At 43.2% G+C, this 15,902-nt stretch overlaps 1 protein-coding gene across 1 annotated transcript in view; it reads left to right on the plus strand.

Moving 5' to 3' along the window:
* The window catches only part of prickle3 (prickle homolog 3), a 41,523-nt gene that overhangs the window by 13,364 nt on the left and 12,257 nt on the right, over positions 1–15,902 (plus strand). Inside the window, exon 2 of the mRNA XM_039008116.1 lies at positions 3,778–3,860. Within this exon, the coding sequence (XP_038864044.1) occupies positions 3,778–3,860 (83 nt within the window). The remainder of the gene's footprint in view (positions 1–3,777; positions 3,861–15,902) is intronic.

Genomic DNA, 15,902 nt, shown 5'->3' on the forward strand with positions numbered 1-15,902 from the left:
AGTCACGTGTTCGTTGTAAAGTGTACAACTGGAGAATGCGGACGCTAGTGAATCCATAGCGTTCTATATTTATTGGTGAGTCCTTCTCTGTTGTGCTGCACATATGAGGTAATGAAGTTAGACTTGTATGCAATTCACTACTAAATGTTTGCCATCAGATATCTTATAACTGTCTAAGATGTGCTATACTCTCCAGCTGTGTCTGTAGTTACTTGTTAGCTGAGTATGTGGCTGAATTAATAAGGAGACGGGGTGTTAGCTTTCTGCCGTGTTTGAGAAGTCAAAGACCTCTGGATGAGTTATCTGTACAGCTGCCAATTTTTTCCCTGTGCTTCCAACTAGCATTTTTCCCCCCTCTGCTCCATGTACACATGCTGCTCTTCCATCAGACAAGCATACATCACAACTTTGTTCATTTGCACAATTTCTCTCTTTCCCTTTCGCTTGTAAATGTCCACACTCACTGAAAATGGCTACTCGCTATACTTGTATAACTTTATGAGCTGGAAAACTTGGGGGGCAAATAAAATCACCCACGAGACGAATTTGGCCCGCGGGGTGTCTATTGGGGAAACCTTTTGTATGGTGTGAACCAACTGTTTATCATCTACTGTATCTCTCAACACCTTTAGACGAATGTAAGAAAAGAGCACATTATTGTGAGAAAATTATTCATCAGAATGTGGGAGAGGAGAGGTAGGATGTCAGAGGAAAGGAAAGTGGAGACAGTGACTACATGGAGAGGGAAAGGAAAGGGTGCAGCACACTTCCTGTATCTGTTTCCTTCCTCTCATCTCTAAAAAGAGACACCACAATAGAGCAGTAGTGTGACACACACACTCTCAAAGACTACTTACATGAATAGACACCAATACTAATGTGCAAAAACATTATTTTTTTTTAATGGTTTGTTGAATGTACTTTGAGATATTCTGAATTCACAAAATTACTTGTGATAGTTTGGGTCGTGTGTGGCTGTAGTCCCACTCCCAGCAGGAGCTGTAGTTCTGCTGTATGGGGATTGGACTCAGTGCCTGGGCTGTTACTTCTGGACTGGAGGAGAACCTGTTCCCCTACCTCTAACTAGGGCTGTGGCGGTCAGGACATTTTGTCAGCCAGTGATTGTCAAGCAAATAACTGCCGGTCACACGGTATTTGACTGTTCGTTTACATAAACACGTTTAGCATCTCCTGGCTTCCACACATAGCCTACAAGCCACTGATGCAGACCTTTGGAACATCTACATTTAAAAAAAGTGAGATCGATGGCATTCCACAACTGTCCCAGAGTTTACATACTCGAAGGAATGAGCGTTACACCGAGGCCTGTACTGGAGCGGGATCAATTTGGAGGTGGAGGGTTTGTCATGGTCTGGGACCATGTTATGCTCTACAGTTATGCTCTACACCGGTTGCAAAGCGGATTAATGTGCTTAATTTGAAGAAGTTACTTGGATACTTTAGTTGTGATACAAAACATATAGGCCTATGGGCTAGGCTACATGAGGTGTGCGAATATGATTTGAAAAAGTAAAAAAAAAGGCATATGCTGTTTATTGCCTTAACGCACACGCTGGGCATCCTTCACAAGTGTTAATAAACTCAGCAAAAAAAGAAATGTTCTCTCACTGTCAACTGCGTTTATTTTCAACAAACTTAACATGTGTAAATATTTGTATGAACGTAACAAGATTCAACAACTGAGACATAAACTGAACAAGTTCCACAGACGTGACAAACAGAAATGGAATAATGTGTCCCTGATCAAAGGAGGGGTGAAAATCAAAAGTAACAGTCAGTATCTGGTGTGGCGACCAGCTGCATTAAGTACTGCAGTGCATCTCCTCCTCATGGACTGCACCAGATTTGTCGGTTCTTGCTGTGAGATGTTACCCCACTCTTCCACCAAGGCACTTGCAAGTTCCCGGACATTTCTGGGGTGAATGGCCCTAGCCCTCACCCTCCGATCCAACAGCTCCCAGACGTGCTCAATGGGATTGAGATCCGGGCTCTTTGTTGGCCATGGCAGAACATTGACATTCCTGTCTTGCAGGAAATCACGCACAGAACGAGCAGTATGGCTGGTGGCATTGTCATGCTGGAGGGTCATGTCAGGATGAGCCTGCAGGAAGGGTACCACATGAGGGAGGAGGATGTCTTCCCTGTCTTGCCTGCAATGACAACAAGCTCAGACTGATTATGCTGTGACACACCGTCCCAGACCATGACAGACCCTCCGCCTCCAAATTGATCCCGCTCCAGTACAGGCCTCGGTGTAATGCTCATTCCTTCGACGATAAATGCGAATCCGACCATCACCCCTGGTGAGACAAAACCCCGACTTCTCAGTGAAGAGCACTTTTTGCCAGTCCTGTCTGGTCCAGTGACGATGGGTTTGTGCACATAGGCGACATTGTTGCCGGGGATGTCTGGTGAGGACCTGCCTTACAACAGGCCTACAAGCCCTCAGTCCAGCCTCTCTCAGCCTATTGCGGACAGTGTGATCACTGATGGAGGGATTGTGGGTTTCTGGTGTAACTCGGGCAGTTGTTTTTGCCATCCTGTACCTGTCCCGCAGGTGTGATGTTTGGATGTACCGATCCTGTGCAAGTGTTGTTACATGTGGTCTGCCACTGCGAGGATGATCAGCTGTCCATCCTGTCTCCCTGTAGCGATGTCTTAGGCGTCTCACAGTATGGACATAGCAATTTATTGCCCTGGCCACATCTGCAGTCCTCATGCCTCCTTGCAGCATGCCTAAGGCACGTTCACGCAGATGAGCAGGGACCCTGGGCATCTTTCTTTTGGTGTTTTTCAGAGTCAGTAGAAAGGCCTCTTTAGTGTCCTAAGTTTTCATAACTCTGACCTTTAATTTCCTACCATCTGTAAGCTGTTAGTGTCTTAACAACCGTTCACAGGTGCATGTTCATTAATTGTATATTGTTCAATGAACAAGCATGAGAAACAGTGTTTAAACCCTTTACAATGAAGATCTGTGTAGTTATTTGGATTTTTACAAATTATCTTTGAAAGACAGGGTCCTGAAAAGGAACGCCCCCCCCCCCCTTTGTTCATGGACACATTATTCCATTTCTGTTAGTCACATGTTTGTGGAACTTGTTCAGTTTATGTCTGTTGTGAAACCTTTTGTTCATACAAATATTTGCACATGTTATGTTTGCTGAAAATAAACTGAAAAGAAACGCAGTTGACAGTGAGAGGGCGTTTCTTTTTTTGCTGAGTTCGTCTGTACACATAAACATACACAACCCTATTAACACACCCTGTTACACAGTCATGCACATTGTTTACACGCATGTACTCACAGATGACATCACACCCATGGATTATGAGCAAGACCAATATTACATACAGTAAGTACCCTGATGTGTATTTTAACCAATACAATTCTACTTCTCTGTCAATCATGGAATCAAACAGCAGATGTTTAAATTGAGGGGGTAAGGGAAGGGATATGTCCATGTTTTTCACTGGATCTCTGTGAATTTATTTTGCTTCCCAGAGAATAATCTTTTGGGAAAGATCACTCGACTTTAATCCTATGCAATAAATGACCTCAAGGCTGACCCTCTCACCATCCATACTGCTTTTGATTAGAGTGGAATGACCATTGACACGTGACCATTTCTCCTCCCACTCACTTACTGTCATGTGAAATAAATAAATGCTGTATTTGTTGATAATTTTATTGTAATTGTTTGTGATGCATGAATGATATCATACTGGGTGTCTAATGTCGTGTTGTGGTGATTTCAGCAGGAGGAGGAAGACCCAGACCGGGGACAACCATGTATAAGATGTGGAGACCAGTGTCCTGGCTTTCGCATGCATGGCTGGAGGTAGGCCTCGCATACTCCTGTCACATACTCCTCACAGGAACATAGACACTGTTTTCAAGATGTTTCATGTGATTATATTTCATGCCATGGGTTTCTTTCCTTTTCATTTTGGAGTCATAACTCATAAGTAGGATAGGTATGATCACAGTGTAGGCAGTGCTCTCTTGTGTGTCGCATGGCCGTCACTATTTGGTTGTAACATACTTATTGAGGAAGAGTCATATGGCTAACTTCCATTCTTTATTGGGTGATTTCTGACAACAATATGGTTTCTTTGTGTGTTTGTATGTTAGAGTAGACTGGGGATTGGAGAGCTGATTAACCAAACTGTCCATGTGGAGAGCAGGTCTAGATATTGACTCAAACATTATCCACACACAACACATTTACCACATCCAGAACAGATAAAGCATTCAGTAATGTGAAAGAAAAGGTCATAGAGAATCTCGGGGGAAAAAACTGAGAGCAGCTGCACTTTGTGTGAGTGGACGTTATCCACACACAACACAAACAACCTCTAGGTGCAAGGGTTTACCATTAGAAATGCTAGCTTCATGTGGTTTAGCACATTTAAAACTTTTGAAAGGGTTCATAGCAGAGACCTATGACATGCTGTGGATGGACGGAGCTCTCTGATTATACATGTAGCCTATACACTGTAATCTAACAATTCCACAACAACTACCTAATACACACAAATCTAAGTAAAGTAATGGAATAATAATATCTACACTAACGTTCAAAAGTTTGGAGTCACTTATAAATGTCCTTGCTTTTGAAAGAAAAGCAAAAAAAAATGTCCATCAAAATAACATAAAATTGATCAGAAATACAGTGTAGACATTGTTAATGTTGTAAATGACTATTGTAGCTGGAAACGGCTGATTTTTAATGGAATATCTACATAGGTGTACAGAGGCCCATTATCGGCAAACATCACTCCTTTGTTCCAATGGCACGTTGTGTTAGCTAATCCAAGTTTATCCTTTTAAAAGGCAAATTGATCATTAAAAAGACCTTTTGCAATAATGTTAGCACAGCTGAAAACTGTTGTTCTGATTAAAGAAGCAATAAAACTGGCCTTCTTTAGACTAGTTGAGTATCTGGAGCAACAGCATTTCTGGGCCAAAAGGCATGTGGGAGACTCTCCAAACATATAGAAGAAAGTACTCTGGTCAGATAAAACAAACATGTAGCTTTTAGGCCATCAAGGAAAACGCTATGTCTGACCCAGCACCTCTCAACCCAACACCTCTCATCCCCAGAGAACACCATCCCCACAGTGAAGCATGGTGGTGCCAGCATCATGCTGTAGGGATGTTTTTCATTGGCAGGGACTGAGAAACTGGTCAGACTTGAAGGAATGATGGATTGCGCTAAATACAGGGACATTCTTGAGGGAAACCTGTTTTAGTCTTCCAGAGATTTGAGACTGGGACGGAGGTTCACCTTCCAGCAGGACAATGACCCTAAGCATACTGCGAAAGCAACACTCAAGTGGTTTAAGGGGAAACATTTAAATGTCTTGGAATGGCCCAGTCAAAGCCCAGACTTCAATCCAATTGAGAATCTGTGGTATGACTTAAAGATTGCTGTACACCAGCGGAATCCATCCAACTTGAAGGAGCTGGAGCAGTTTTGCCTTGAAGAATGGGCAAAAATCCCTGTGGCTAGATGTGCCAAGTTTATAGAGACATACCCAAGAGACTTGGAGCTGTAATTGTTGCAAAAGGTGGCTCGACAAAGTATTGACTTTGGGGGGGTGAATAGTAATGCACGCTCAAATGTTCTGGTTTTTTTGTCTTATTTCTTGCTTGTTTCACAATAAAAAATATTTTGCATCTTCAAGGTGGTAGGCATGTTGTGTAAATCAAATTATACAAACCCACCAAAAATCTATTTTAATTCCAGGTTGTAAGGCAACAAAATAGGAAAAATGCCAATGAGGGTGAATACTTTCGCAAGCCATTGTAGATATTCCATAAAAATCTGCCGTTTCCAGCTACAATAGTCATTTACAACATTAACAATGTCTACACTGTATTTCTGATTAATTTGCTCTTATTTTAATGGACAAAAAAATTTGCTCTTCTTTCAAAAACAAGGACATTTCCTAAGTGACCCCAAACTTTTGAATGGTAGTGTACATATAGGTTTGAGCCTCTGTCTTTCGGTGTGTCACACATTTTAAAAGAATATACACTCCCGTACATCAGTCGTGAGTCTTGTGACAGAGGAAAGACTATTTTTACGTGCTTCAGCACTCGGCGGTACCGTTCTGTGAGCTTGTGTGGCCTACCACTTCGAGGTTGAGCTGTTGTTGCTCCTAGGCGTTTCCACTTCACAATAACAGCACTTACAGTTGACCCGGGGCAGCTCTGGCGGGGCGGAAATGTGATGAACTGACTTGTTGGAAAGGTGGCATCCTATGACGGTGCCACGTTGAAAGTCACTGAGCTCTTCAGTACGGGCCATTCTACTGCAAATCTTTGTCTATGGTGATTGCATGGCTGTATGCTCGATTTTATACACCTGTCAGCAACGGGTTTGGCTGAAATAGCTGAAATCCACACATTTTGGCCATGTAGTGTATGTATAAAAACACTAAAATAAAAAGTGACATTCTGTACTATCGCCTCAAATAAAACATTTGATCTCAAAGAGCCAAAATGAAAGTTGAAGCTTCACTGACCAAATAAATATGGAGAGAGTGTATACAGCTCACTGTGCCCCTGAAAAGGAGTGTCTGTCTGTTGAAGTGTTTTTCAACCACCTATGGTCATTTAGGTGTCCAGTCAGTGTCCTTGTGTCTTTCTGAGGAACAACTAGTTTTCCTCTCCCCTTTCTTCTGTGTTTGCAGTCTCCCTGAATGAATCCTCTTCACTCCTCCCATCCCCCTCTCCTCCTCAGTGTGTCCAGCCCATTGGGTCTCTTAGTTAGTCCTAATCCTGTCCTCCCTCCCCTCCTCAGTGTGTCCAGCCCATTGGGTCTCTTAGTTAGTCCTAATCCTGTCCTCCCTCTCCTCCTCAGTGTGTCCAGCCCATTGGGTCTCTTAGTTAGTCCTAATCCTGTCCTCCCTCTCCTCCTCAGTGTGTCCAGCCCATTGGGTCTCTTAGTTAGTCCTAATCCTGTCCTCCCTCCCCTCCTCAGTGTGTCCAGCCCATTGGGTCTCTTAGTTAGTCCTAATCCTGTCCTCCCTCTCCTCCTCAGTGTGTCCAGCCCATTGGGTCTCTTAGTTAGTCCTAATCCTGTCCTCCCTCCCCTCCTCAGTGTGTCCAGCCCATTGGGTCTCTTAGTTAGTCCTAATCCTGTCCTCCCTCTCCTCCTCAGTGTGTCCAGCCCATTGGGTCTCTTAGTTAGTCCTAATCCTGTCCTCCCTCCCCTCCTCAGTGTGTCCAGCCCATTGGGTCTCTTAGTTAGTCCTAATCCTGTCCTCCCTCTCCTCCTCAGTGTGTCCAGCCCATTGGGTCTCTTAGTTAGTCCTAATCCTGTACGTCACCCTAATAAGATTAGCCCTTTCAGATCCGGCTACTGCCGCCACCGCTGTGATGAAGCCCTAAACTTCTCTCCCCCTCCCTGAATCTCTCCCTCCCTCCTCCCCATCCCTTTCTTTCAGATCCTGCTGTGATAGAGCCACCACTGCTGTGATAGAGCCACCCCTCCTTCAACCCATCCCTCTCTGACTTTTCACTGTCTTCATACAGTTAATAAGCACTTTGAGGAAGGGCAGTTTAGAAGGTTTTGAGTTTGGACCGGTACATTTTACAAATATTTTTGTAGACGCAATGTACATTCGCACAAGGCTTGAAGTTAACACACTTCTGACTATTTTCTGAAGTATTCCCTTTATTAGTTGTTTTAGTGAATCGAGACAATAGCCACATTTCATGGAGGTTTGACAGAGAGAAAGAGAGTTCTGGGTTAAACAATGCAGCATACACAAACACACATTGGGCCTTCAGAAGATAAGCCAACCCTGGCTGGCAGATTGAACTAATAAAGAGTCAGATAGAAGAAACACAGACTGGGTTCTACTTAAGCAATAAGGCACGAGGGGGTGTGGTATATGGCCCATATACCATGGCTAAGATATGTTCTTAAGCACGATGAAACGCGTATACAGTCCTTAACCGTGGTATATTACCCATATACCACAAACCCCCGAGGTGCCTTTATGCTATTATAAACTGGTTACCAATGTAATTAGAGCAGTAAAAATACATTTTTGTCATACCCATGGTATACGGTCTGATATACCACAGCTGTCTGCCAATCAGCATTCAGGGCTCAAACCACCCAGTTTATAAAATGGAATAAAAGCTGCAAGGAGGGTATTCATTTCTATCAAATTATTCCAATTGAGTGCTTGCGCCCTTGGTTATTATGTCCCTGTGTTAAGGTCAAGTCAACAGGCTTTGAAGACAAACAGTCCTTAATCTAAAGCACATGGTGACTCTACTGTACTTTATACTGTTGTGCTAAAAACACAGACAAACCAGATAAAAGAACCAGATATAAAACTGCAACTGTCATCATATCATTGATGTGTTTACCATACATCTTTGGTATGGTTATATTCATCTTTGGTATGGTGAAGTTATTGAAAGACATTTGGGCAGAATAGAGAGGGTACTTGGTTTGAGGTCTGGTGACAGGGAGTTTTTGTTGAATGTTCCAGTCTGATATCAGGGCAAGAATAATGAGAGATGTGTAATCCTTTTAAGCAGGAGGTGTCAGAACCACAGTTACTTCCCAGTTACCACAGAGCAGAATGGTTAAATGATTGAGATGTATGGGGGTCACTGTTTAACATCTTAAAGACTCCAGAGTTCAGGACAAATGGCATCTCCTTTATTAAGCCATTCACAGTACTATGGAAGACAAACAGGCAAGTGACCAAAGAGCTCAGCTGTTTAACCACACTGTCAGGGCAGTGATCCATCATCAACCTGCTCTCTCCCAGGCAGGGCCGGGGCAGAGGCCTCTTAGGCAGGGTGCAGATGGCTCCACTACCCCATCCACCAGAGGAGGAATTAAGTTACTTGTGACCCCATAGGTCCCAGTCAGTGACACTGAGACACAGAGTGCTCAAAGCCAGCCTCCCCTATTAGTTGGTAAGAGCAGGCAGGTGGCGTGGCGATTACTCAGGCACTAATTAGTGACCACAGAGCAAGCATTCTGGGACAGTGTCCATCTGTTTCTCAGAGGGATAGATGGATATATCTAATCTGGACTCAGAGCACTATCAGGCCACAGAGAGAGATACTGTAGCTACTCAGTTTAAATCACAGCTAGTCACACCAAGAGCAGAGCAGACACATTCATCCCAAGAGGGTTATTGGTCACTGTACTGTACAAACTGGTTTAATACATTACCCATTTGACACATGTATGGCCAAAACAAATGGGGATGGATTGAGTGGCTAATGATACATCTAAAAAGTGACTTTTGAATTTGTTATAAGTTGTGATTGTATGGAAGAGTGAGTATCTTATTACTTATCTTGTCAGGGTTGATGGCACACTTGTTGATGTTTGAACAGTTAAATAGTTATTCCAGGCAAGAGTGAGAGAAACCGGAAAAGGGGCATGAACAGAGAAAGATAAAAGAGAGATTGACAAGCGAGGCAATTTAACATAGATCTAAGGACAAAGGGCCTTTTGGGTTGGATCTGTTGATTGACAGGTCATCCTGGAGTGATTGACAGTGAGGTCAGATGAGCTGTTATGATTTTGGACTTCTTAGAGGCCTGTAGCCAGGCCAAGATGTTCTCTGAAATGCCATCCTTTAATTGGTCAAAATGGCTGGATGTCCAAACATAAGCATTTTTTATCTGTGCTGCATTGCTCATCTTGATTAGACTTGTCAGAACATAGAATGATTCATTCCAAATGAAGTTGTTATAGAATCTGCTCCAATTATTTCAAACATTAAAGCTGACGGCATTGGTGTGTATGTGTGTTCTGAAAATGTGAGAGGTCAAATTTAACTATTGCACGCTTTTTAGAAGTGTGGAGAAACCATGCAGTGAATGGAAAGAATGTAGTGTGTGTGTGTGTCCAGAGACTTATTGTTTGGTCAACTCTTATCAGATGGGGGTAGAGGGATGGTGTGGGGGAGGGATACATTGAAAAGAGACATGTTGAGAGAGAAAACACATTTCTGCTGGTAAGGAGCTGCCTCATCTTGAACTCAGCTCTGACAAGGCAGACAGACAGACAGGCAGCAGCATGATGTGACTAAATCTGAGATCAGATTCTGAGAAGCTTCACTATAGCACCGGTCTGGATAGGAGGATGTTACAGAGTCAGCATGGATTTCTTTGTGACGTTGATGACGAAAGGTAAACGTCTTGGATAATTCCTGCTTTACTTTTTTGTTTTGTTGTATGTAGCCACTAATTGGAAGGCTTAACACTCATCAAACAGAAAGTAAAAGTCCTTGTGTGTACTTGAATGTGTTAGCTCACAGCGGATAGTAGGAAGTGGATAGTGGGGTCCCTACTCGCCAGAGGGAGAGGGTTTAGAATTTAGATTGAGCCTGTTAGCACTGCTAGCAGATTTGAAAACAGGACCGCTAATGATTGTAATTTGTGTTGTGGCATTCCAAAAGTGAAAATAAGCAGAGAGAGAGTTATTTCTGCTCCCCTCCAAGAGGGCTAGTAGGGAATATGGAAGTTATTGAGGATTATGTGTCAGGATTATGTGGTCCTGCTGTGCAGTATGTACTGTGCACTAATGGAAGTTACAGAGTCTCCATGCTGGCCCAGTTCACAATGTTTTACTCTGTTTAGTGGTTAAGACCAGATTAGAGTACCACAAGCTAATAGGTATTTTATTCTAATAATTCTTTAGACATGTGCTTCGTTAAAAAAATGTAGAGTATAAAATAAGGATATACTGTATATGTTTCTAATATATAATACTAGTGAACTACGCTAAAGCCATCAGTGCTGTGTGAAAAGACCAGAGAGGTCATAGTAAACATTTAGGCCATGTGGCAGAGCAATGATTTCTGACCTCAGTAGCATCACAGAGAAGCAGCCTACACTACTTTACTGTATCCTTCTGCCCAGCAGTCAGTCATGTACGGGATTATCCACAACCAGAGTCACTGTTTACATATCAACACAAAGAAAGATGCCTCAACAACAACAACAACTGTTACAGCCACAGTGCGCTGACGCCCAGCCGGTTGTGACGTAACCTGAGAATTGGAGGCGTAACAGGGATTACAGGCCAAACATATCACATCAGCATCTGCTCTGTGACCACAGTAGCACCGCCGGTCATTTCTGAGGGTCTCTTGGCAGTGGCTGGGTGTGGCGGCTGAGTGTGCCATCCTGGCATTCAAGCTAAATATACTCTAAATGGCAAGCTAGATGTCTTTCCAGGCTGGCAAAGAGATACAAGTGGGTTAATAACAATCAAGCCCATTTGCAAGCACAGACCTACACATCATTTAAAATGAATTGCTCTGGTGCAATAGCATTTCATGTTGGACTTGGAAACTATACTCTAGACAACTCTTTGCTGATTACCTTCCTGATAAATCTCCCTGTTATTTTGAGGAGCTGGTGGGTGGCTGGATAACATTCCCTGGTACATGTAATGGTTTTCCAGCTGCCTGCATGCTGCGGGGCATCTGTACCAGCACGTGCACACACACACACAAGTGACTCTGTGTTGTACGGTGGCTCTTACATCCACACACGTACAGTGTACACACGCTCTGAGGACAAACAGCTGGGGCTAGATTGTGGCTTGTGAGTTTTGCCAGCATGGCTTACCCTGAGGTGACCTGCTATGTTTACCATGATTTATACTGAACCCACTGCACTACAACCTGGCCTTATAAGGAGCTCAGGCAGCCAGGGTTGGAAACGATCCGCAGGAGAGCTGTTCAGTTTAATATTTTATTGGGAAGGGAATAGTAGTAAGGATGAGATGGGAGACTTTGGAACAGGGGATTGAAAGTGAATGCTGTTTATCCACATGAAAGGATTGGTGTTTGTGTGTGCTTTAAGGGGGATGTCTACGCAAAGCGGCTTTGTCCTCCATCTGTGTCTGAGGAGCTGGCCTTGAGCCGCAAATACCAGCTGAGGGCCTGTTATGCAATCACACAAGAACCAGAGAGATACTGTTTATACAGGAGCCCACACACTGATGCATCCACACACTGATGCATCCACACATGTAATGCCTACACATACATGAACACATACTGTACAAACCCTTTCTCACACTGCCACAGTCAGTCCCACATACAGACAGGAACAATTACTCAGAGGAAAGATATGACAGCCCAGAGGTGGTGACAAGGGGGAGGATTACTCCCTCCATCTCCATCTTCTCTTCCTCCAACAGTTATTAACCACTGTGGGACAGGGGAGAACGACTGCCCCCTCTCATTGTAGCCACGGAAGTTTAAGGACGGCCGCAGTACTGCAGGCATTGTTAGCAGAAAACAGGATCCACCATTATATTGAATGGAAAAATTGCAATATTCATGGTCAGTCTTTGTGTAAATACATTTCACAAATTCAAAGACAATCATGGTACCAATAATTGCTTATAATACACCAAATGTATGTCCTTGAACCCATTATTTAAAAATTGCACACAGAAGAATAATTAAGTTACTAATGGCAATGGATCAACCAGCTTGAGTTATTCAATGTGAGGGGGCAACCCTTAGACTGCCTGGTACTCAGCACTCTATTGTCCCTCTAATCATTCTAACATCAATGCAAATCTAATCGAAAATCTAGTCAAACACTTCATGAGAGCCCATGAGCTCATGTTGCGCAACATTTCTATAGGCTGTGCAATTGCGTGAGAAAACAGATTGATGGCCTCTATTAAAAAGAGGAGTATCCCATCAGCTTTCTATAGGCTAGGCCTACTATATTTATATCCCAACTTTCCTAATATTAAGCACATTGCTTCTTTTTACACGAGGAGTATAGCCTACCTGGCTGGCATGAAAATGAACCACGGGAAAAGGGTACTCCATTCCCTATTTAAGTGCATAGATGACATGTATTTTTCCCCCTGACCCTTTTTCGAGACAGGTACAATCTAAATCAGAACAAATTTCACACATACAGTGCATTCAGAAAGTATTCAGACCCCTTTTCCACATTTTGTTACATTACAGCCTTATTCTTAAATTAATGAAATTAATTGTTTTCCTCATCAATCTACACACAATACCCCATAATGACAAAGCAAAAACAGGTTTTTCAAATTTCTTGTAAAAAAATACCTTATTTCCATAAGTATTCAGACCCTTTGCTATCAGACTCAACATTTAGTTCAGGTGCATCCTGTTTCCATTGATCATCCTTGAGATGTTTCTACAATTTGATTGGACATGATTTGGAAAGGCACACACCTGTCTATATAAGGTCCCACAGTTGACAGTGCATGTCAAAGCAAAACCCAAGCCATGAGATCGACGGAATTGTCCGTAGAGCTCTGAGGCAGGATTGTGTCGAGGCACGGATCTGGGGAAGGGTACCGAAAAATGTCTGCAGCATTGAAGGTCCCCAAGAACACAGTGGCACCCATCATTCTTAAATGGAAGAAGTTTGGAACCACCAAGACTCTTCCTAGAGCCGGCCAAACTGAGCAAACAGGGGGGGAGAAGGGCCTTGGTCAGGGAGGTGACCAAGAACACGATGGTCACTTTGACAAAGCTTCAGAGTTCCTCTGTGGGGATGGGGGAAAAATTCCAGAAGGGCAACCATCTCTGCAGCACTCCACCAATCAGGCCTTTATGGTAAAGTGGCCAGACAGAAGCCACTCCTCAGTAAAAGGCACATGAAGAATCTGCAGAGAAGAATGGGAGAAACTCCCCAAATACAGGTGTGCTAAGCTTTTAGCGTCATACCCAAGAAGACTCAAGGCTGTAATCACTACCAAAGGTGCTTCAACAAAGTACTGAGTGAAGGCCAAACTGAGCAATCGGAGTAGAAGGGCCTTGGTCAGGGAGTAGAAAGGACACCAAGATTCCTAGAGCTGGCCGGCCAAACCTCAGGGAGGTGACCAAGAAACCAATGGTTCCTCTGACAGAGCTCCAGAGTTCCTCTGTGGAGATGGAAGAATCTTTCAGAAGGACAACCATCTCTGCAGCACTCCACCAGTCAGGCCTTTATGGTAGAGTGGCCAGACAGAAGCCACTCAGTAAAAGGCACATGACAGCCCACTTGGAGTTTGCCAAAAGGCACCTAAAGGACTCTCAGACCATGAGAAACAAGATTCTCTGGTCTGATGAAACCAAGATTGAACTATTTGGCCTGAATGCCAAGCGTCACGTCTGGAGGAAACCTGGCACAATCCATACGGTGAAGCATGGTGGTGGCAGCATCATGATGTGGGGATGTTTTTCAGCAGCATGGACTGCGAGACTAGTCAGGATTGAGGGAAAGATGAACGGAGCAAAGTACAGAAAGGTCCTTGATGAAAACCTGCTCCAGAGCACTCAGGACCTCAGACTGGAGCGAAGGTTCACCTTCCAACAGGACAAGGACCCTAAGCACATAGACAAGACAACGCAGGAGTGGCTTCGGGACAAGTCTCTGAATTTCCTAGAGTGGTCCAGCCAGAGCCCGGACTTAAACCCGATCGAACATCTCTGGAGAGACCTGAAAACAGCTGTGCAGCGACGCTCCCCATCCAACCTAACAGGGCTTGAGAGGATCTGCAGAGAAGAATGGGAGAAACTCCCCAAATACAGTTGTGACAAGCTTGTAGTATCATACCCAAGAAGACTCGAGGCTGTAATCGCTGCCAAAGGTGCTTCAACAAAGTACTGAGTAAAGGGTCTGAATACTTATGTACATTTTATTTCATTTTTTTATATTTTATAAATTTGCAAATATTTCTAAAAACGTGTTTTTGCTTTGTCATTATGGGTATTGTGTGTAGATTGATGAGGGGAAAAAATGATTTAATCTATTTTAGAATAAGGCTGTAACGTAACAAAATGTGGAAAAAGTCAAAGGGTCTGAATACTTTCCGAATCACTGTATAGTATTTTGTATATGTAAAGACAAGATTAAATAAAGAATAGTCTGATGGGTGACAATATTAGCCTTTCACTATATTATCACTTGTGAATGATGCCCAGCTTGTGTGCAGTGAGGCAAGAAACAGCACATGCCTGTTTTTCTCTGAACTTTTTCAAATCATAGTCGCAAAATAAGCCTAGCCCATAGGCCTATATGTTTTGATAAGGTTTGTATCACAACTAAAGTGGCCAAATAACTTAATAAATTAAGCACATTAATCCGCTTTACAAGGGGTGTATTGCCTAACTGGTTACATAAGCAGTGTGTGAGTTTCAAGTTTGGGGAAGATCATTTTCACCATACAAATGCACCTTTATAATAAAGCAATACATACATAATTACATTTTCGGTCACTTTTGAGAATGGTGTTGGCTGATGAAATGTAAATGTGGACAGTTCTTCCAATATCTTCAATATGCACCCCGGAATTGGATATGGACGTGCGCAGTTGCGTCCCTGATGTGTCTGTCTTCAGCCTGTGAGGAAGACCCAATCATGTGACTGCATTGGCTAATAAAAATGTAGCTATCTGAGAGAGCCGTGTGGGTGAGAGGTGCTTCGGAGCATGCAGCCAGGAGAAGGGAATTCTAATTATTATATTCAGCCCAAGGGCACAACGGCCAATGGCCGCAAAAAGCATGGATTTTTTTAGGGGGCATTACGTCCACACAATGGGGATGCTACCGGGAAATTCGAGGCATTATCAAAACAATAGCTACATGTGCGCACTCCCTCAAATTGTTTGGAGAAAATATATTTTCTGTTTTATTCAGCTATATTCAATTGTATTCTTTATACAATAAAATGATCTTGTCTGCTAAATGAACTAGTGTAGCTCACAGCCATATGACATAGCCAGGTCAGGATAGCAGCCTACACAAGAAATAACTAATATTAATAACCATCTAGATGTCACCTTGATATATACATACAGTCTACTACTCAATGGGGTGGGCATGAATGGTAA

This window comes from Salvelinus namaycush, chromosome 14, assembly GCF_016432855.1.
Source record: "Salvelinus namaycush isolate Seneca chromosome 14, SaNama_1.0, whole genome shotgun sequence".
In the NCBI taxonomy this organism is placed as follows: domain Eukaryota; kingdom Metazoa; phylum Chordata; class Actinopteri; order Salmoniformes; family Salmonidae; genus Salvelinus; species Salvelinus namaycush.